This window comes from Ursus maritimus, unplaced genomic scaffold (genome assembly GCF_017311325.1).
Source record: "Ursus maritimus isolate PB19 unplaced genomic scaffold, ASM1731132v1 scaffold_16, whole genome shotgun sequence".
Classification (NCBI taxonomy): Eukaryota; Metazoa; Chordata; class Mammalia; order Carnivora; family Ursidae; genus Ursus; species Ursus maritimus.
The window spans coordinates 12,363,030-12,387,022 of NW_024424008.1; the positions used below are offsets into that span (position 1 = coordinate 12,363,030).

Below are 23,993 nucleotides of genomic sequence, written 5' to 3' on the forward strand. Positions count from 1 at the left end.
TGACTCTATCAGTTAATAAAACAGGATTTTTTTTAACGAACTATTTTAGTAGGAAAACATCATTTCTTATAACTAAACTGTTGACTGACCCACCAGCCCCTGAAGGTTGCTTCCACTGTAACAAATACTTTATTTGATTTTCAAACAACAAACTGAAACCTTCCACTTCTATTAAGGTAACCAGGCAACACTTCTATATAACCAGCCTATTACTGCACACAGAATGTTAGGCCAAAAGACAGCAGAAGTCTAAATCACACTCTCGGGGCAGCAATTACAGTTCTATGATGTCCTTCCCATACAGGTCATTTCTTGCATGATGCCATCATCACTAAGAGCTGCCTAGTGTGTCTGCTCTGCAGATGATGCTATTTTGGTGTTATACACAGGCTACTAAAGTGACATCATTTTTATATTAATGGAGTGAGTAAGCAAACCACATCCTCAATAATAAGAGCAATCCATGTCAAAAATAAGCTAAACCGGGGCTCCTGGGTAGCGCAGTCGTTAAAGTGTCTGCCTTCGGCTCAGGGCGTGATCCTGGCGTTCCGGGATCGAGTCCCACATCGGGCTCCTCCGCTGGGAGCCTGCTTCTTCCTCTCCCACTCCCCCAGCTTGTGTTCCCTCTCTCGCTGGCTGTCTCTTTGTCACATAAATAAATAAAATCTTTAAAAAAAAAAAAATAAGCTAAACCAACCAGTTTAAAACTACTGCTATAAGGGAAAAAAAATCAATAGTTAAGTATATCAAGAAAATCTGAGAATGAAGTTCCTTAAGTAAGACAAAAATAACTTAATGACTCATTCAGTTTCAACATGGATTGTTTTCAAGCGCAGATAAAAATTCAGTGTACTTTGTATGCAAATTATTTTAACAGATATACTCTCCTAACACACCATACATAATATTCGAGTAGAATTTTATAAATGTTAAAATGCTATATGGTTATATCTGCTGACTTTTAAGAGTTTTCTATACTTAACGCCACAGAATTAAAGGAACAGAAAGGAAACAGAGAGGCTGGATGAAAAGGTGAGATGGAAACAGACAAAGAAGAATAAAACCCGGCTCTAAGAGAGACTTATACAAAAAAAATGAGAAGAATATTTGTTCTCCTGGAAAAATCTTCACAGATAGAAGGAAAGCAGATCTCCAACTTTAGTTTTACAGATGCTATATATGAAAAGAATATTAATTTCCTAGCCAAATCTGTGAACCAAATCTTTTCATCTCTCAAATGAGGATTAGCTGTACAATGTACCTCAAAGGTATTGACAGGATAAAATGAGATGAACTTTGAAGAGTTAAGAGTACTTCAAGGCATGACTTTCTTCCTAATGTGAAACAAAAAATACAGCAGATTCATAGCCTGTATTCGAAAGACATATATAAAGGAACAATCTGAAATTCAAATAATAATAATGATAGAAATAGATTATAATATATTGAATAAAATGAGAGAGACAGGAAAGAAGGGAAGGAGAGCTTTACTTACAGTAATATGTCAACTAATAAGGAACAAGAGTTAGAAAATCATGATTTTGCAATGACCAGAGTAACAACTGACTCAGCAAAATTTATTAATAGTCTCTAAAATAGTGAATAAAAATTTGATGGGGAAGAGGATACTTACAGCAACTCAAAGTATCTCCCACAAATCACTTATTAATCACAGGAAAATTGTAACTCTACAACAGGAAACCTGGTAGTCATCATCTTAACCAAGTATCACATTTAATATCAATAATGAGTCAAACCTCATCTGTGCCTTATAATATGATAAACTGAGAACAAATATTACTGATGTGGTACTCCTGCCAAAATACGTAACCTGAATCTAAACAGAGGAAATACAGATTATAAAGACTGAACAGATAAACACAGATTAAAAGACATTCTATAATAAATGGTCTATATTCTTCAAAAATGTAAAGGTCACAAAAGACAAAGACAGGGACCTTTCCAAATTAAAGAAAAGGGATGAAAACTAAATGCAATCTGTGACCCTGAACCAGAAAAGAAAAATTTATATAAAAATGTATATTTATATATAAAATTTGTATATCTATATAAAAATTTATTATATAAATTAATATATTTTATATACAAAAATTTATATAATAAAGAATATTGGGACAATCAGTAGAATTTGAATAAAGGCTGAGATTAGTATTAGTACTGTACCAAGTTAAATTTCCTGATTTTCAGAATTGCCCTGTGTTTATAAAAATTACATCCTTTTTTTTTTTAAAGATGTATTTATTTATTTCAGAGAGAGAATGTACGTGCATGCCAGCAGGAGGTGTGGGGACAGCTGAAGAAGGAGAGAGAGAATCTTAAGCAGGTTTCACACCAGGCATGGCCCCCCACACAGGGCCCGATCTCACAACCCTAAGATCATGACCTGAGCCAAAATTTAAGAGTTGGACACTTAACTGAATGAGCCACCCAGGTGCCCGAAAATTATATCCTTCTTAAGAAATACACTTAAGTATTTAAGTATTACTTTAGTAGAAAAAGGGCATTATGACTACAATTTACTGTTACATGATTCAGGAAAAAATAATAAGTATATACACAGCGATAATGATAAAGCAAATGTGGTAAAAGTTAACTATTAGTGAATCAGGGAGAAGGATATATGGAAATTCCTTACATTTTTTTTTTTTAAGTACGCTCCACACCCAGCATGAAGCCCAACACAGGGCTTGAACTCAAAACCCTGAGATCAAAACCTCAGCTGAAATCAAGAGTCAGCCACCCAACCAAGCCACCCAGGCACCCCTACATTATTTTATAATTGGGGGGGGGTAAGTTTGAAATTGCTGAGGTGCCTGGATTTTGCCCCAACCCAATACTTTCCCAGAATTCTCTTTCTCGGTGAAAGGCACCTAGCATCTTGCTAAGGACTGGGAGTGAGGGGAGAATGAGAAGTTACTGTTTAACTCATAAAGTTTCAGTTTTGCGAAGTGAAGAGATGGGTGAATGAATGATGGAGATGGTAGCATGAAAGAAAATACTTAATGCCACTGAACTGTACACTTTAAAATGATTACAATGGTAAATATTATGTTATGCGTGTTTTTTGAATCTTAAAAAATTATATTTAAACTGAAAAAATTCTTATGTATTTTACCACAATTAAAAAAAATTTAACAAAAAAGTTAAATATAGGTTTAATAGCCCTGCCATGTCATTCCTAGGATAAATAGACCCAAGAGAACTGAAAACATACTTCCAACCAAAACCTGTAAACAAATATTCACAGCAGCATTATTCACAACCGCCAAAGAAACAATGTTGAAAGATTCACCACATTTCAAATTCAAAGAGTGAATTCTTTATAATAACAGGTTTATTGAAATATAACTCACATACCACACAATTCATCCAGTTAACGTACACAATTCAATGGTCTTCGGTATATTTATGTATGGGTACAATCATCATCACAGTTAATCTTCCAACATTTTCATCATCACAAAGAGATGCCCTTTTGCTACCAGTCACGTATTCCTCTATCTATCCCAGCCCTAAGTACCTACCTACTAATCGACTTTCCTTTTTTTAAAATTTTTATTATGTTATGTTATTCACCATACAGTACATCATTAGTTTTTGATGTCGTGTTCCATGATTCATTGTTTGCGTATAATACCCAGTGCACCATGCAATACGTGCCCTCCTTAATACCCATCACCGGCCTAGCCCAATCCCCCACCCCCCTCCCCTCTGAAACCCTCAGTTCGTTTCCCAGAGTCCATAGTCTCTCGTGGTTCATTTCCCCTTCTGTTTACCTCCCTCTTCATTCTTCCCTTCCTTCTCCTACCAATCTCCCTGCTATTCCTTATGTTCCACAAATGAGTGAAACCGTATGATAATTCTTTCTCTGCTTGACTTTCACTTAGCATAATCTCCTCCAGACCCGTCCATGTTGCTGCAAATGCTGGGTAATCGTTCTTCCTGGTGGCTGAGTAATGTTCCATTGTATATATGGACCACATTCATCTGCTGAAGGACATCTTGGCTCCTTCCACAGTTTGGCTACTGTGGACAATGCTGCTATGAACACTGGGGTGCATATGGCCCTTCTCTTCACTATGTATCTTTGGGGTAAATACCCAGTAGTGCAATTGCTGGGTCATAGGGTAGCTCTGTTTTTAACTTTTTGAGGGACCTCCACACTGTTTTCCATAGTGGCTGTACCAACTTGCATTCCCACCACAATGTAAGAGGGTTCCTCTTTCTCCACGTCATCTCCAACATTTGTTGTTTCTTGCCTTATCAATTTTTGCCATTCTAATTGGCGTAAGGTGGTATCTCCATGTGGTTTTGATTTGAATTTCCCTGATGGCTAATGATTTTGAACATTTTTTTCATGTGTCTGTCAGCCATTTGTATGTCTTCATTGGTTCTGTCTCTGTTAGATTTACCCATTACGGAAATTTCATATAGACGGAATCATATATGTAAGTTTTTTTTAACTAGCTTCCTTCACTCAACGTGTTTTCGAGATTCATCCAGCTGTAGTGTATACTAATATTTCGTTCCTTTTTATGGTCAAAGAACATTCACTGTATTTGGTTTATCCATTCATCAGTTGCTGAGATGGCCATCTGGGTTGTTTCCATCTTTTAAGTAATATGAATATTGCTGCTATAAACATTTATGTACAAATTTTGTGTGAATATGCTTCAGTTCTCTTGATACATAGCTACAAGTGGAACTGCTGGGTCATATACTAAGCCATTAATTTTTTGAGGAACTGCTGAACTGTTTTCCAAAGCAGCTAAGGCATTTTACATTTCCACCAGAAATAGAGAGCTCCAATTACTCCAAATCCTCACCAAACCTTGGTATGGTCAAGCCTTTTTTAGTATAACAATCCAAAAGGTTGTGAAACAGCATCATCTCATTGTGGTTTTGATTTCTATTTCCCTAATGACTGAAGATGCTGAGCATTATTTTCTGCTTATTGGCTACCTGTATATTTTCTTTGGAGAAATGCCTATTAAGGTCCTTTGCCCATTTTTTAATTGTGTTATTTGGATTTTTATTGTTAGGTTCTCAGAGATGTTTACAAAGAGATTAGACATGATTTACAAATATTTTTTCCCATTCTGCAGACCGTCTTCACTTTCTTGATAGTGTCCTTCCAATCACAATTCTTCAATTTTGATGAAATCCAATTTATCTATTTTTTCTTTTGTTCCTTGTGCTTTTGTCATATCTAATAATCCACTGCCAAATCCATGCTCATGAAAACCTACAACTATGTTTTCTTCTAAGTTTATAGTTTTAGCTGACAAATTTAGATCTTTGATACACTGAGTTAATTTTTACATATGGTGTTAATGAAGTTTCCAAATTCATTCTTTTGCAGGGGGATATCCAGGTGTCCTAGCACCACATGTTGAACACACTGTTCTTTCTCCATTGAATGGTATTGGTACCCCTTCAAAAATCAGTTGACCAAAGACACATGGGATTAATTTTGGGTTCTCAATTCTATTTCCCTGATCTTTACACCTACCTCTTGGTGCTTAGTAAGTTTTGAAATCTGTTACTGTGTTGTTCTTTTTCAAGACTGTTCTGGCTATCTTGGTTCCCTTTGAAAATCCACATAGTTTTCAGGTACAAGTTTTGTACTTCTCTTGTTAAATGTATTAGTATTTTATTAGTTTTGATGCTATAATAAATGGATTTTCTTAATTTCATTTTCATATTGCTCACTGCGAATATACAGAAATACAACTGATTTTTTGTACATTGATATTGTATCCTACAACCTTCCTGAACTTATTACTTATAATAGGTTTTTAACGGATTCCTTAGAATTTTTCATATATAAGGTCATGTCATGTGAATAGACAGGGATAGTTTTACTTTTTCCTTCCCAGGATAGATGCCTTTTATTTCTTTTTCTTGCCTAAGTGCCCTGGCTAGAACCTCCATCCAGTACAATGTAGAATAGACATAAGACACAAGAACATAGCTATTTTGCTCCTGATCTTAGGTGGAGAAAGCATCCAATCTTTCACTATTAATATGTTAGCTGGCAGTTTCTCACAGATGGCCTTTATCAGGCTGAAGAGGTTCTATTCTACTGGCAGGCTTTTTTTTTTTTTTTTTTTAAGTATTTTTATAATGAAATTATATTGGATCTTGTTAAATGCTTTTGCTAAATCTATTCTGAGATGATCATGGAGTTCTGTCCTTTATTCTTTTTTTAATTTATTTTCAGATGTTGAGCCAACTTGCATTCCTGGAATAAATCTCATTTAGTCATGGTGTATAATCCTATTTACAAATAGCTCAATTTGACCTGCTAGCATTTTGTTAAGGATTTTTACATCCATATTCCTAAAAAACATTGGTCTAGAGTTTGTTTTTCATGTGAAGTCTTTGTTTGGTTTTAGTATTAGGCTCATACTCACCTCATAGAAGGAGCTGGGAAGTATTCACTCCTTTTGGGGGGAATGTGAAAAACTGGTGTATCTATTTAAATGTTTGATATGAAGCCATCTGAGCGTAAGCTTTTGTCAGGTTTCTGTTTTTCTCATTACTAATTTAATTACTTTACTTACTACAGGTCTAGTCAGATTGTCTACTTCTTGAGTTAGTTTTGATGGTCTGTCTCTCTATAGAAATTTGTCCATTTCATCTAAATTACCTAGATTATTAGCATATGGTTATTCATAGTTTTCTTTTATAATCTTCTATTATTTCTATCACATGGGTATTAATGTGTGCTCCCTCTTTTCTGATTCTGGCAATTTGAGTCTTCCCTCTTTCTTTCCTGGGCAATATAACTAAAGGTTTGTCAATTTTGTTGATCTTTTCAAAGAACAAGCTTTTGGTTTCATTGATTTTTTTTCTACTGTTTTTCTATTCTCTAGTTCATTAATTTCCACTCTAATCTTTCTCATTTCCCTCCATCTGCATGCTTTATATTTAGTGCATTCTTCTTTTCCCAGTGTCTTAAGGTGGAAGGTTAGGTTACGAATTTGAGATCTTTTGACTTTTTTAACCATAGGCATTTAGAGTAATAAATTTCCCTCTATGCATGCTTTAGCTGCATCCTGTAAATTTTGTATGTTGTATTTTCATTCATCTCCAAGTATTTTCTAATTTCTCTTTTGATTTCTTCTTTGACCCACTGGTGATATAGGAGTATGTTGTTTAATTTCCATATTTAGGGGTTTCCCAAATTTCTTTCTGTTACTGATTTCTAATTTCATTTCATTCTGGTTAGAGAACATACTTTGTATTACTTCTATCAAAAAGGTGAATGTTACTGTATGTGAATCTTATCTCAAAGCACATTGTACGACAAAATCACAAACAAAATGGCATTAGGCAATATAAATACTAACTGCAGCTATGCATCATAGTCTTTATTTACTTGAGTCTGCAAAGCTTTTGACAGATCTACCATTTTCAAATGGTTCAAATTTTTACTCCATTATAAGCCTCTACAAACGGTGAAGAAACAAACAAAACCCCACAAGAGAAACTAGCAAAGAATATGAAAAGTTTATTTGAAGAGAGGAAATAGAAATGAAACACAAATATGAAGCCTCACTAATAATCTTTTAAAATGGAAAGTTTAAAAATAATAATTAATTAAAAAATAAAAAGGAAATTCAAAGAAAAACATTTTCCTCCTACCAAATTAACAGGTTTGTCTTCTGTTTTTTTGTTTGTTTGGTTTTTTAAAGATTTTATTTGTCAGAGAGAGAGAGATACAGAGAGAGAGAGCACAAGCAGGGTGAGCAGCAGAGGCAGAAGGAGAAGCAGGCTCTCCAATGAGCAAGGAACCCGATGTGGGACTCAATCCCAGGACCCTGGGATCATGACCTGAGCTGAAGGCAGATGCTTAACCGACTAGGCCTTCCAGGAGTCCCTTCTGTTTTAAAACATTAATATCCACACCTTTGTCATGTGATAGATTAACTGACCAGATAAGTGTGGATTTATTTCTGGGCTTTCTATTCTGTTCCATTGATCTAGGTGTCTATTTTTGTGCCAGTACCATACTGTTTTGGTTATTACAGCTTTGTAGTATATCTTGAAATGTGAAATTGTGATACCTCCAGCTTTGTTTTTTCTTTCTTAAGATTTCTTTAGCTATTCAGGGTCTTTAGTGGTTCCATACAAATTTTAATATCATTTGTTCTGTCAAAAATGCTGTTGGTATTCTGACAGGGACTGCATCGTATCTGTAGATCACTTTGGGTGATATGGACATATTGTGGAAAATATTACGGGGAAAAGACAGCATCTTCAGTGAATGGCATTGGGAAGACTAGACAGCTACACGTAAGAGAATTAAACTGGACCACTTTCTAACACCATACACAAAAATAAACTCAAAATGGATTAAAGATCTAAATGAGACCTGAAATGACTAAATCTTAGAACATACACAGTAATTTCTCTGACATAGGCCATGGCAACATTTTTCCAGATATGTCTCCTAGGGCAAGGGAAACAAAAGCAAAAATAAACTACTAGAACTACAACAAAAGAAAAAGCTTTTGCACAACAAAAGAAACCATCAAACAAAATGGAAACCTACTAAATGGGAGAAGATATTTGCAAATGATATATCCAATAAGGGATTAATATCCAAAATATATAAAGAACTTCTACAACTCAACACCAAAAAACAATCCAATTAAAAAATGGACAGAGGTGGGGTGCCTAGGTGGCTCGGTCAATTAAGCATCTGCTTTCGGCTCAGGTTGATCCCAGGGTCCTGGGATCGAGCCCCACATTGGGCTCCCAGCTTAGCAGGGAGTCTGCCTCTCCCTCTGCCTCTGCCCCTGTCCCCTGCTCATGTGCTCTCTCTCAAATAAATAAATCTTTAAAAAAAAAAATGTTGGACAGAGGACATGAATAGACATTTTTCCAAAGAAGACAAACAGACTCCCAAAAGATAACATGAAAAGATGCTCAACATCACTAGTCATCAGGGAAATGCACATCAAAACCACAATGAGGTATCACCTTATACCTGTTAGAATGGTGAAAATAAAAAAGACAAGAAATAACAAGTGTTGACAAGGATATGGATCATACGTTGTTGGTGGGAATTTAAATTGGTACAATCACTGTAAAAAACAGTATGGAGGTTCCTCAAAAAATTAAAAACAGAAATACCATACAATCTAATAATTCTACTACTGGGTATTACCCAAAGAAAATGAAAACACTAATTCAAAAAGATATATGCTTCACTATGTTTACTGCAGCGTTGTTTCCAATAGCTAAGATATGAAAGCAACCTAAGTGTCCATAGTTAGATGAGTGGACACAGAAGATACAGTGTATCTATGTGTGTGCACATGTACACACACACACACACCACATGTGGGCACGCTGGAGTATTATGCAGCCACAAAAAAGGATGAGACATGCCATTTACCACAGTATGGATGGACTTAGAGGATATTTGCTAAGTGAAATAAGTGAGACTGAGAAAGATAAACACCGTATGATTTCACTTACACATGGAATCGAAAACAAACCATAAACAAGCAAAAAGCAGAATCAGACCTATAAATACAGAGAACAAACAGATGGTTGCCAGAGGGGAGGGGTTGGAGGAATGGGCAAAATGGGTGAAGGGGAATGGGGGGAAAAAAAAGTAATATCCAATGCTAGAGTGATACAGTGAAATTAGGCACTCTCATATACTGCTGGTGGTCACACAAACTGGAACACTTTGGGAACCAATTTGGCAAGAAGTATCAAGGGCCTTAAAAAAAAAATCCTAAATGCTTTCAACTAGTAATTCTACTATGTTTAGGAAATAAACCTAAACACAGAAAATATTTTAGACTAACAATATTCACTGCAGTATTACAATACAAATGTCCAACAATAGGAGAATGGTTAGGTAAATTATAGTTTAATTATTGAACAAAATATCATATACCCATTGAAAAGGTCTACAATATATAAAATATTTGTTATAATGTCAATGAAAAAGCAAAATGCAAAATTATATATAAATTATGATTAGAGCTGTATGTTTAAAAAGTAGTAATGATCTATGTGCAGAAAAAAATTAGAAAGCAATACACCAAAAGGCTAATAATGGTCACCTCTGGACAGTGAATTATAAGTGTAGTTCTTTAATCTTGAATATAAATTTTTATAATAAAATGTTTATTTAAAGCAAATTGAAGAAACTTATCTCAAGCATTAATAATCCACTTCATAGGACATTTTTCTCACAAGCACACCCTCACAGACATGTTATTCTCTTACATGGATATATACTTTCTCAAACACACAAGCCCTAGTTTTTTCCATTTAGACTTTTAATATTGTACTTGTCAAAGTGCTTTGGCTTTGTTTGTTGTTGTTTATTAAGATAAATGAAACACTCTTTTTCCTGGGGCTCAGAAATAGTTTTCTAATTCCATAAATATAATATTCTTCCACAATTCAAATACATTTGTCTTCTTATATTCTCAAAATAAATTCATCAGAAAGATTAAAAGTAAAACCAATCCTGCAAGGTTTAGAAGCCGTTATGTACAAAAGGCAGCTAATTAAAGGTCCTTATTAAATCAAAAGGCACAACTAATACACATGTATTTCTTTTATAGTTAGAAAAATACTAAAAAAAATCTTGCCCAACATTTGTTTCTTTGTTGGTCTGCCTATTGAGGCAATAAAGCGTAACAAAAAGAACATGGGCTTTAGAATCAGAGTAACTAGAGTTTACATCCTGGTTCTACCACTACCCAGCTGTGAAAGACTGGGCAAGTTAAACTCCCTAAACTGCTATGGCCACCTCTGTAAAAAACAGTGATAACAGTACTCACCTAAAGGACTGCAGAGAACACATAAAAAGCTAGATACAAACTACCTTAACTAGCAGTGTGCATGTAATTATTTAAGCACATATACATGGCCCCTACTACAATAATTTTCATTTCTTTTGGCAGGATGAGGAAGTTCATTTTGTAACAAATTGCTCAGCTTTATACCTAATCCAACATCAAGAAACAAAAGGATGAGGCAGCTCTTAAAACCATTAAACGTCCTTGGCAAATCTCAGTTACAGATTCAGGATGGAGCTAAGCAGATCTTACAGCTCATACTACACCTTCAGGCAATGCAAACTATTCAAGAAAGAAGCAACCCTGTATTTAACCATTATGCTCTTACCTTGCAGGCTACATCAACTAACCGCATCTGGATGGCTTGATTCTCTGGCAGTTTAGTGCCAATTGCAAGTAAAGTGTCCAACAGTTGAGCTAAGACTTGATGAGACTCTAAAAAGGAAGATGAAAAGTTGGGTTGCAGAATTTCAAAAGGAGATCACTAGGGAAACTTTACTTGGGTAAAAAATGTAAATTTTTGTTAGCAAGGTTCCTCTACTTGATCCTTGAATTCCCCTCAACCAAAAGCTAAGTTCCTGAAGGGCTCGTGTCTAAAACTTTGAATCTGGGGCACCTGAGTGGCTGAGTCAGTTAAGCACCTAACTTCGGCTCAGGTCATGATCTCAGGGGTCCTGAGACTGAGCCCTCCGTTGGGCCCCTCAATGGGGAGTCTGCTTCTCCCTTTCTCTCCCCTTCTGCCCCTCTCCCTGCTTCTGTCTCTCATATAAATAAAATCTTTTTAAAAAATAAAATAATAAAACATGAATCCTCCACAAGACTGGGTACAGTACTCCAAAACTGATTAGTGCTTGATTAACTCAAGGGCTTTTCACTGCCTTCCAGATAAAACCCAAATTCCTTAGCAGGGCATACATACACACATACATACCAGGCCTTCCATGAGGTCTAGCTCTGCCTGCCTTTCTAGCCTCATCTCTTTATCTCCTCTAGCACCCTTTTTTCCAATTACTTATGATTTCATGTGCCCCTATCTTTGCTCAGGCTAACTTCCCTAGAATGCCTCCACCCACACCCAACTCCATTCTCAACCCCACTCCCCGGGAAGCACCTAGTAATCTTGTACCTGCTATACAGAACTTTTCCTTCTTCCCCAACAAGAACTATTTCCTCCTTTGTGCTTCCACTGCACCCTGTACATCAGCTCTAACACTTTCCTATACTTATTTTCACATCAGACTAAACCAAGAGACTGAAAGATCCCTGAAGGCAATGATTGTGTCTTATTCATCTTTGTATTCTCTGAACCTAGCACAACTTATTATATGCTCCATGAAGGTTTAGTGAGTGGGCAAATAGCCAAATCCAAATAAATCAGTATCAATCAGCCAGATTCTCTTCTTTGTCTAAATTCTCTTTTATTGTTCCAAATTATGGTTCTTTTCATGCTGGCTGTATACAAGAGGATTTTAGGCAGCATTCGGATAATCATTTTTACATTAATAATTATGTATGTTTTAATGTTCATAATAAAAATTGTAGTTACTATCTATTAATGTCATGTGACACTAATTGCCTTTTACCCATTAAGATAGTCTCTTTAAATTAACTAAAAAAAATTGTCCATTTAAGAAAAATATGAAGTAAATCACAGTACAGATGTGAAACAAGTTTGTCAAAAATGGTGTAGATCACATATAAAATGACTAAAGCCCAGAAAACACGGATGGGGGGCACCTGGCTGCCTTAGTCGGTTGAGCATGCAACTCTTGATCTCAGGGTTCTGAGTTCAAACCCCACACTGGGGGTAGAGATTACTTAAAAATAAGATCTCAAAAAAAAAAAAAAGAAAGAAAACAAAACAAAACAAAACACTGGCTACATAACCTCTTAATAAGACTTCTAGTTAAATATAATAGAGTGAACCCATCTTCTATTATTCTTTCTAAAACTTCATTAGTATAAGAGTAAAGAAATTAAAAAGTATAAACCTACACAGACCAAAAAAACCATGAAAAACAAAAAACAAAAATAAAAACAAACCTCATAGGAATAAAGGTAAGTACTTAAGAAAGGCAAATTTTTCAGAGATAAAAAAACATCACGATTGAAAAAAAAAAAAAAAAGCTCTGGCAAAATGGAGAAATCTAATAGTAAATGCCTACTGAAGAGGATATCCCTACAAAGCAAATGAATTCTAGCCATAGCACCATAAAAAGATTCAGGAATTGGGAGATTTAAAGCAACAACAACAAAAAGCAAAAATTGGGGATAAGGCAGGGATTTATCTGAGGTCTCTGTAAGAAGCAGATGGACCTCTGCCTCCCTCCCTATACTACACAGCCAAGTGGCGACTGAAATAGGAAGTTCATTATATACAGAAATTAGACTAGAAAATTCCCAATATGGGGGACATCAGATGAGAGCAGGGGGGAAGACATAGTGAAGAAGAGGAGATTAAGAGATAGTAACATACTGATAAATGAGACACTTCCCCTCTCTCCTTAGCCCCCTTCAGCAGCTTTGACTCCAAAAAACATTGCAGTCAGGCATCTGTCTGTCTTCCCAGCAGGAGATTCATGAACTCTGAAATGGAAAAACTGATGGGCCCCACAGAAAAACATGAAAGACACAAACATTTAAAAGTCCTCCAAAGAGGATCATCCTAGTACAGAGGCTACCAATTGACACAGAACTTCACACAGAACTACCAATCAGCTTTTTAGTTCCTTGTCTTAAATTTAAATGCAAAACTGAAGATCATCAAGTATCCAATACAAAAGAGGCCACAAGGAGAAAAGGTACTTCTAGAACAAAGAAGAGACATGAAGAAATCTCCAACACTACCACACCACCCTTTACCTGTACAAAATGATTCTACATAACATCCATGAAAAATTAACTAAACCTTTTTTAAGATTTTATTTATTTGAGAGAGACTGAGAGAGCACAAGTAGGGGAGAGGGGTTGGGCAGAGGCGGAAGCAGACTCCCTGCTGAGCAGGGAGCCCTATATGGGGCTTGATCCCAGGACCCTGAGATCATGACCTGAGCTGAAGGCAGATGCCCAACAAACTGAGCCACCCAGGTGCCCTGTTGGCTAAGCATTTTTAAGCTTAACTCTTGCTTCTGATAAATCACAAATCTAATCTAAATCTTACGCCCTAGTCTCTTTCCTGAGTTGCAGACCTATATTACAACTACAGGTTGGATGAATATCTCCACATGGATAATAAATAAATCCTCAACATTTCTTCTCTAAATGATCTAGTTCATCAAACAAAATTCCTCAGAGTCACCAAGTTACCTTTCTAAAACTAGACTTGATTATTCCATGCCCTTGCTCAAAAAAACTTCACAAAGTAACATTCAAAATCCTCAGCACTCAAGACTACTTACCTTTTGGCTTCAAAACACTTTGCCAGTTTATCCTCCTAAGGCCCCTCACTTCCTGATGATCTCTCATGAAAACAATTCAGTTTTTCAAATATCTCTTATACTTACCCGGTTCTCTACCTTTTATCACGATGTTCCTACTTCTTGACACTACTCTTGCCCACCTCTGCCTTTTCAAATGTAACTCTTCACTAAGCCTTTCGAGACTCCACCAGTCAGCACTCATCTCACCTTCTCTTCTGTTGCCACAGTTATCTAATTATAACTGCTCTACAAGCTTTGTGTTTTCATTGCTGGTGTAACATGTACTAGAGAGGCAGAGATGCCTGACACCCTCAAAGTGCCTAGTCCAGAGCAACTCATACATCTAATGAACTGAAATGAAGGACTTCTGGTCCAGAGGGTGGCCCACACGGTTGGATTTGAAAGTGCACACTAGACTGATAAATGAAAGACTCCTAATTCTAGTTTGTGCCTTACTCTAAGCCACAAATACAGGGTGACTTTAGCAATCACTTTACATCCCTGTAGTTCATGTTCCTCAGCAATGAAGTAAAGGGCCTGAACTAGATGATCTTTATGGTCCCTCCCAGTTCTATCTTCTACTCTGAATCTAGGTAGGCCAGGAACTAGAAACCAGGAGACCTAGATTAAATCTCTGAGACAATTAAGTAAGAAACTTAGAATGGGGTGCCTGGATGGTTCAGTCAGTTGAGCACCTAACTCTTGGTTTCAACTCAGTCATGACCTCGGGGTCATGAGATCGAGGGACTGTCTGAGTTCCCTGGCCCTATATAACACCACTCAGCGTGGAGTCTGCTCAAGATTCTTTCCCTTTCCTTCTGCCCCTCCACTCCCACTGATGCACGCTCACACTCTCTCTCTCTCTTCCTGAAAAAAACAGGGGCACCTGGGTGGCTCAGTCGGTTAAACATCTGAATCTTGGTTTCAGCTCAGGACGTGATCTCATGGTTGTGGCATTGAGAACCATATCAGGCTCTATGCTCAGTCTGCTTAGGATTCTCTCTCCCTCTGCCCCTCCTGCTTGTGTGCTCTCTCTCTCTCTCTGAAATAAATAAATAAGTACATAAATAAATACTTTAAAAAAAGAAAGAAACCTTAGAATATTTAACAAAAAGCAAAACAGCTATTTCCATGTATACTGCATAATTTGAGTCTCTTTCTTTTTTAAGGTTAGGACGAGGTTTGCATCCAAATTAACTCTTAAAATGTTTCTTTTATTTTTTTATTTAATAATTTTTTTTATTATATTGTTAGTCCCCATACAGTATATCCCCAGTTTTTGATGTAAAGTTCCATGATTCATTAATTGCATGTAACACCCACTGCACCATGCAATACGTGCCCTCCTTAATATCCATCACCAGCCTATCCCATTCCCCCGCCCCCCTCCCCTCTGAAGCCCTCAGTTTGTTTCCCAGAGTCCATAGTCTCTCTTGGTTCATTCCCCCTTCTGTTTACCCCCCCCCTTCTTCTCCCCTTTCTTCTCCTACCGATCTTCCTACTTCTTATGTTCCATAAATGAGTCTTACAATGTTTCTATTTTAGACACAAAGTGTTTCAGTTAAACCATGGTCTGTAAGAAAGAGCACTGCCTAAGTTCTCAGTTCTGCTACTCCTTAGCTAAATGAACTCACTTCGACTCACTTCATCTCTCTGGAACTAAGTTTCTATCATCTGCAAAATGAAGGAATTAGACACGATGATCTCTATAAGGCCATTTATAGCTGATTAAGTCTATGGCTCTATGAAATCCCGAACCTTAAAGTGTGAATTTCTTACAGGTATACAGCCAGCTTCTATAAGAACTTTCCAGGGAAAGAAAGGATACAATTGTACTAAGGCAATGTAATTGTTTTGTTGTTTTTGTTTTTTATTTTTCTTAAAGATTTTATTTATTTATTAGAGAGAGAAGCAGAAAGAGAGCATGAACAGGGGGGAGGGGTAGAGAGAGAAGACTCCCTGCTGAGCAGAGAGCCTGATGCAGAACTTGATTCCAGGACCCTGAGATCATAACCTGTGCTGAAGGCAGACGCTGAACCGACTGAGCCATCCAGGTGATACATTTAATTTTCTTGCCACTATCTGCAAGAGCAAAAACTTAGAAACATGCTACTGTATCAGTTAGTATTTAACATATTATCGACACCTCAAATATTATGAAGGTGATATAGAAACATGGAAAAAATTTAACATTGAGTATAGTAAAACACAAAATAGTACATTCACTGTAAGTACAAACATACGAAACGTATATAAGTAAAAGGCAATATGTAAAACCTTGTTTTAGAGAAGTAGATTATTTAAAAAATTTTTTTTATTGTCTTTACATTAGCATTTCATTAAAACAGACTCCCCTCTGGAAAAAATTTTTAAAGGTATATTCTTTGTTTTTGGTGAATTAAAAATCTTCGGTCAAAATTCAGTACAAGTAAAATTTTAATATGAAGTTATTTCTAACGCATTTTTAAAATTCTCAACTTCAGCCAATGGGCCACATATGTAAGGTATTTGTTATTAAAGATTGTACAATAAACGAACTTGGATCGTCTCTGAGTTTCCTGGCCCTTTATTACGCCAATAATCTCTTACATTTATAAACTACATGTTGTCCAATATGTAAAGTCACATTTCTTTAAATATGTATACCCCAAGATGAAATAAAACTATTCTTTGAAACTATAATCAATTCTCACAAAATCATATTTTCAGAAAACAGCAACAATGGGTTTCTTTTAATTTAATTTTAAAATAAATATTAAAGCAAGCAAGGCACTAACTCTGTAACAGAATCTTGTGCATAAATAAAACCAGATAAATAATCAAAAGAATTTTAAAGGTGAAATAGTTTTCCATTTCACCTAAAAGCCGAGAATAATTTTAGTGGGCATCCATGAGGAACAAATAGGAAAATAATAACATGTGAGAGCTAGATGTCACTTTTATAGGAACTAAACTATGAGAGATTACATGACCAGGGCAGCACCTCTCATGGTTTGAATTAGCAAGGTATAGTCAACAAAACACCACATACATATAAAACATCATTCTGTCACATATGGTGCAACCCTGAACAAGTTCGTTAACTTCTCTGAGCTTCGGTTTCCCCACCTAAAATACAGGGACAATAATATGTACCTTCTATCATATGTAACCTACCTTAAGTATATGGCACTTGGTAGAAGTCAATAAATGATAGCTATTCAAGAGAAAAACTGTACTTTATCTCTAATGTAAATATATGTACGTGTTTTATTGAATCATACTCAAATTCCTTTTCAATAACAACCAACACAAGAAAGTTTCATCCTAAATTCTATATAGATGGAACTAAAGACTTTTGCTCTGATTATATAGCTTTTAAATTAAAACTTACTTTCATTCTGCAGGATGTTAATGGCATCATCCATAATGCAGTCTGGTGAAAATCCTGCAGTCTTTGATAATAAACCCAACAATGATGCAATTTTCAGTCTCACAGATGGATCATTCTCCTGGAATAAAAGAAGCTGTTGTTACCTTGATGCTCTAGTCTCAGCTAACCAACAAAAAGGAACATGGGAAACTAACATCTCAAAAGTGATTCAATGGTCCAAGTATTCTGAGGCTTTTATTTCTGAAAAATTAATCTTATAAAATCCAGGGGAAAGAGCTTTCCTCAATGAGTACATTACACCTAAATTACTGTAAAGTGAATGGGAATTTTTCTATGCCTTCCTGATACCATTACATTCTCCTTTTTTTTAAAAGATTTTATTTATTTATTTGAGAGAGAAAGAGTGAGCAAGAGAGAGCACAAGCCGGGAGAAGGCCCAGAGGGAGAGGGAAAAGCAGACTCCCTGCTGAGCAGGGAGCCAGATGCCGGACTTGATCCCAGGACCCTGAGATCATGACCTGAGTCGAAGGCAGACCTTAACCAACTGAGCCACCCAAGTGCCCTGATACCATTACCTTCCAACCAGAAACATACTTTTAGGATTAAAAGTACCCTTCCTCCACTGTGCGGCTACATCAGACATGAGGCGCGGCAAGCTGCCCCACCAACACTGCCAGCACTGGGCACCCAACATTGCCGCCAGCACCACTGCTCCTGGAGCCTCTGGAAACCGGGTGCTGCAGCTACCACAGCTATCACAAGAAACAATCTCTCACCCTACCTGCTTTTTTGGATCACCACATCCTGATTAGAAGTCTGAGGCTAGTGAATCTAATTGGCTGGGTCTAGGGCTTGTGCCTGCACCGCAGGTGCAAGGGAGACTAAGAAATGAGCAGTCTTGCCCTTTCGGCCACAATACTGGGAGATGGTCTCCAATTTGCACCAACATTCCCATGGTGAGAAATTTTTCCCAAAGTCAAAAAGGAACATGTCCTTTTGTTCATCACCATATCTCAAGTATGAAGCACAACATGTGGCACTTTGTAGATACACATATTGAACATACATATATATGAAATGAAAAAAAAAAAGGACCTCGCCAATGCTAAGATTAGGTCAGCACATTTCTATACAAAAGACAAAATTACTTAAATGTATACTCAAAAGATGAAGTGCCTTCTAGATATGACCAACTCCCCAGCTCCCACCTACAGTTTCTAAGCAAGTGATAAAGCACACCAAGGAGACCTGAAGTAGGCGAAGAAGCAACAGATACAGGGTAGGAAGACCTAGAATCCTGGCACTCTTCTTACCATGTATATACCCTTGGAAAAGTCGTTTTCTTGAGACCTTAACTGTAAGAAAGAGAAAGGGCTTTGAAATTAGCCAGATCTAGGTGTAAAGCCTGGACTCACTATGCCTTGACATAAGCTCTATGTCTTTAACAGGCTAATTAGCCTCTGTAAGCCTAGTCTGTCACATGGGACTAGTAACAACCTCAGAGGGCACTGAGAGGAAAATGACTAGCATAGGAACGGCACATAGGACGCAGTCAGGTATCAGTGCCCTCCTCCCTTCCTCTCCCTGATCATCAATCCTTTCATGCAGAGGGTAATAAAACCAAACGGCACCGCTGTGAATATGGTACTCAGATGAGTACCATAAAGAGCAAATAAAAACACATGAAAGGTTAAGTCTAGAATATTGGAAGTTCCACAGGGTACATGCCCTGGTTTTTAAATAAAAAACAAAAAACAAAAAACAAAAAAAATGGCATGGGAATGAAAAAAAAGGTGGAGGGCAAAAATGCTACAGACTTTTAAAAGAGACTTAAAAAGATAGGTAAGTTAAACCAAATGCAATGTGTGAATTCTGCTTTGAACAAACAAACTGTACAAAGTTTTCTTCTAGACAATCAGTGAGGGGGGCCTGGGTGGCTCTGTTGGTTAAGTGTCCAACTCTTGATTTAGGCTCAGGTCATCATCTCAGGGTCCTGGGATTGAGCCCCATGTAGGGCTCCCTGCTCAGTGCAGAGTCTGCTTGAGGATTCTCTCTCTCCCTCTCCCTCTGCCCCTCCCCCATGCAAATGCACATGTGTACACACACACACACGCTCTCTCTCTAAAAATAAAATAAATCTTTAAAAAAAGACAATCAGTGAAAACTGAACATGGACTAGATATTATATGCTATTAAAGATTGTTGTGGATTTATTTTACAGTCCTAAAATAAGTCTTTATTTGTTAAACATACATAATTAGGTACACACAAGTGAAATAATACACTGCTTCAGATTTGTTCTACCTCCAAAAAGTGGGGGGAAATGCATCAAAACAAGAATGGCAAGCGGCCTTCTTGGCGCGGTGGGCAGTGCGTCAGTCTCATAATCTGAAGAATGGCAAAAGGCTGATAACCACTGAAACTGGATGAAGAAGACCTGAAAGCTCATATTATTTTCTCTCCTTTTGTGTGTTTGTGAAGCTACCAAACAAAAGTTAACTTTTTGGAAAAAAATCACATGAAAGTACTGTATTCTATCTAAAATGGTAATTAATTTATTCATTCAACATACATACGAGAAGCACCTACTATGTGCCAAGCATCATTCTAGTTACTGGGGATACAATGGTCAATAAAGCAGAAGAAATTCCTGCTCCCACAGATCTTATAGTCAAATGACTAAGACCAGCAAAAGAACGTATGATTTCACATGGTAAACATTCTGAAGAAAAATAAAGTGTGCAGTGGGTTAAAGAGTAATGTGGGGAGGCTATTCTAGATAGGACAGTGAGGAATGTTCACTCTGAGGACCCACTTTTGAAAGGATACTTAACTGAGTCAGAGAGAGAGCCACAGGAAGATTTAGGGAAGTGAGTTCCAGGCAGAAGAAAGGTGCAAACTCAGAATATGGGAAATTCTAAAATGCTGTATGTAAAACTCTAGAAAAATGCATACAAAACTGTTAGCAGTGATTTGCTCTAGAGTAATCTCTGGAGAGCACATTTTGTTTTTTAACTTTTTTTTGTTTAAGATTTATTCATTGGGGCATCTGGGTGGCTCAGTTGGTTAAGCATCTGCCTTCGGCTCAGGTCATGATCCCAGGGTCCTGGGATCAAGTCCCACATCAGGTTCCCTGCTCAGCGGGGAGCCTGCTTCTCCCTCTCCCTCTGCTGCTCATGCTCTCTCTGTCAAATGAATAAATTTTAAAAGACAAACAAACGAAAAACCCCAACAAACAACAAGAAAAAAGATTTATTCATTTATTTGGAGAGACAGAGAATGTGTGAGCCGGGGCAGCAGGGGGTAGATGCAGAGGGAGAGAATCTTTCAAGCAGACTCCCTGCTGATCGCAGAGCCCAATGTGGTCCAATCCCACAACCCATCAGATCACGACCTGAGCTGAAGTCAAGAGTCGGACACTCAACTGACTGAGCCACCCAGGAGCCCCATTTTTAAAACTTTTTTATTTGCAGAGACAAATCTCATTCTTTTACACACTTCTTCAGTGCTTGAATTTGTTACAATAAATATTACTGTTGTAATTTATCTTCTAAGATTTTATTTATTTATTTGACAGAGAGAGAGCACGCGAGAGAGAACAAGTGGNGGGGGGGGGGGGGGGGAGGATAGGGAGCAGCAACTCCCCGCTGAGCAGAGAGTCTGATGCAGGGCTTGATCCCAGGACCCTGGGATCATGACCTGAGCCGAAGGCAGACACTTCACTGACTGAGCCACCCAGGTGCCCCAAACTGCTGTAATTTTTAAAAAAGAGCATAAAATTTTTAACTCTACAAAAATATATACAACCCTTCGAAAGCTCCCAGTTTTCTACAGAAGAAGTCTGAGCCGCTCAGCATACCACAAAGGCCCGCAAATCTGGCCACTATGTCAGCTCCCACAATTCCCTACCAGTGATGCCATGCTGCTTTAAGCTTCTGTAATTCCACTTAAGACGAGTCCTCTACTGAGGCTGCCTTCCCTTTCTCCCACACCCACCCACTCCTGTCCCTTAAGTGTATTAACCCCAGGAAGTCATATCTGATCCCTGAACTGGACATGGAACCTGGAACAACCCTTTATCATGCCCTTCCCTACAGTGCATTCTATTTACTTGCGATTGTGTATTCCCCCAACTGGCCTGTGAGCCACAAAAGTGACTAGCAAAATGCCAAGAAAGCACTATGTACATTCTGATAAAAGTAAGAGTACAAGAAAAGGAAGAGCCAAGTGTTCTCCTTAATTCAGTCAGTAAATAATTCATCCACTTATCTGTTCAACATGGACTTCCGGCACACTCGGAGCCACCCCATACCAGGCCATGGGGATACACTGCCCAAGCGGAACTTAAAGTTTAATGGGCAAGGCAGACATTTATCAAGTAACATCCATTTAGTAATTACAAAGTTGTAAAGAAAAAAACACAGAGTTCTATGAAAGCATATCACATATCAGACAGGACTTTAGAATAACTACATATTACGGTCAAAGAGATCCTGACCTAATTTGAGGCAGAGGAAAAAGAATGAATCAATCCTCTGAGTCATGAAAGAATATTACAACGTTCAGAACTGAAAAAACGGGCAATTTTTTAAGATTTTGTTTATTTATTTGAGAGACAGAGGTAGTGATGAGATAGCAAGAGAGAGCACAGGCAGGGAAGAGTGGGAGAAGCAGGCTCCCTGCTCAGGGAGCCTGATGAGGGGCTCGATCTCAGGACCCTGGGATCATGACTTGAGCCAAAGGCAGACGCCCAACCAACTGAGCCACCCAGGGGCCCCTAGACGAGGCTTAAGAGACTAACAGGCACATCTTTTTGAGAATTATGGCAAGTATCTCTCTGATAACGCCTACCATGAAGCAGGAATTCAACATATTTGTTCACTGTTGAATAAACAAATGAATAATATTTGTCCTAAGAGCAATAAAAATCCTTTGATGAACTATAAATAAGAGAGTGACATTAACAGATTTGAATTTTTGAAATATCAATCCAACCTCAATATAATGATTGGGTTGGAAGGGGCAAAACTAGAGAGACAAATTAAGGGTATACTGCAATAGTCCAGCAAAAGACATTGGCAAAACTTCCACTTCTATTAAGGGCAAGGCTGGATAATTCAGACCAATCTTTCTGCTGAGGAAAACTAGAAAAAGTACTATGGATGTCCAAAAAAAAGTGTATGAGAACACACATATACATACAAATGTATATGCATATAGATACATACATATATATGTATCTATGTAGACATATGCAGGTGCGTGTATACACATATGTGTATTTGAAAGTATTAGAAAACTAAAAGATAAATGAAGAATTAAAGAACTAGGATCATGCAAGGAAAGTTCGCCTAGAGTATGGGGCTGTTTTTTCTTCAACTGGGGGAGTGAGGGAATGGAGAAATGAGGGCAAAGTAAACAGTGCTTCTGACAGCCAAATGAGGCCAGAAGGGCAATGGCTAGAGTTTAAGTCTAAGGGTACGAGGGTGAGAAGGGGCAACCTAATAAACCCCATCACTTTGGATTAGGACCCCAAAAAGCTACAACAATATGAGTAAGAACAAAATAAAAATACATAGACTTTGGTAGGGACTGCAGGTCAGCTCTGAATCATCTTAATTCCTGAAATGAGAATTTTTCCTGGATTTCTAGACCAAAACAAATACTCTCTGGATTAAAATAGGTTGTCCTAAGCCTCAAATTATTTTTACAAACAAATTTGGAAATACACCTGCCTAATATGATAAGAAATGAAGCATGCTAGCAAATCAGACAACATGAATAGACAGGATAAGACACAGCCAGAGGGATCAATTTATTGGAGTTATCAGACACAGATTTGAATGAAGCCCGAGGAGATAAAGGAATGAACACTCAGAAGAGAACAGAATAAAATGAGATGGCTTATCACACATGTAAATGGAGAACCAAAAGGAGAGGAGGGAGAGAATGAGACAAAAGCAAAATATGAAGAAATAATGGCCAAGAACCTCTTTGATGAAAAGTTACCGAGGCACAGATGATAAAATAAGCACTATGAACCCCAAATATGATACATCAAAAGAAATTCACATGTAGGCACATGACAGAAAAATTGCTGAAAACCATACTAAGCAAAAACTCTTAAAAGAAACCAAAGAAACAGATTATTCCTCAAAGAATCAATAGTAAGACTGACAATCTGATTTCTCAACAGAAACAATGGAAGGCAGAAGACAATACAATGATAAATTTTAAGTACTGAACGAAAATAACAGCCAATCTAAAATTCTACATGCAGCAAAAACACCCTTCAAGAACTGAAAAGAAGACGTGGTATATATACACAATGGACTATTATGC

At 37.3% G+C, this 23,993-nt stretch overlaps 1 protein-coding gene across 3 annotated transcripts in view; it reads right to left on the reverse strand.

Moving 5' to 3' along the window:
• INTS4 (integrator complex subunit 4) overlaps window positions 1-23,993 on the reverse strand; it is a 110,481-nt gene that overhangs the window by 71,203 nt on the left and 15,285 nt on the right. For all 3 annotated transcript variants that reach the window (XM_040630903.1, XM_008707380.2, XM_040630902.1), the window contains exons 3-4: window positions 17,652-17,769; window positions 11,188-11,294 (exon numbers count right to left, since the gene is read on the reverse strand). In XM_040630903.1, the coding sequence (XP_040486837.1) occupies window positions 11,188-11,294; window positions 17,652-17,769 (225 nt within the window). The remainder of the gene's footprint in view (window positions 1-11,187; window positions 11,295-17,651; window positions 17,770-23,993) is intronic.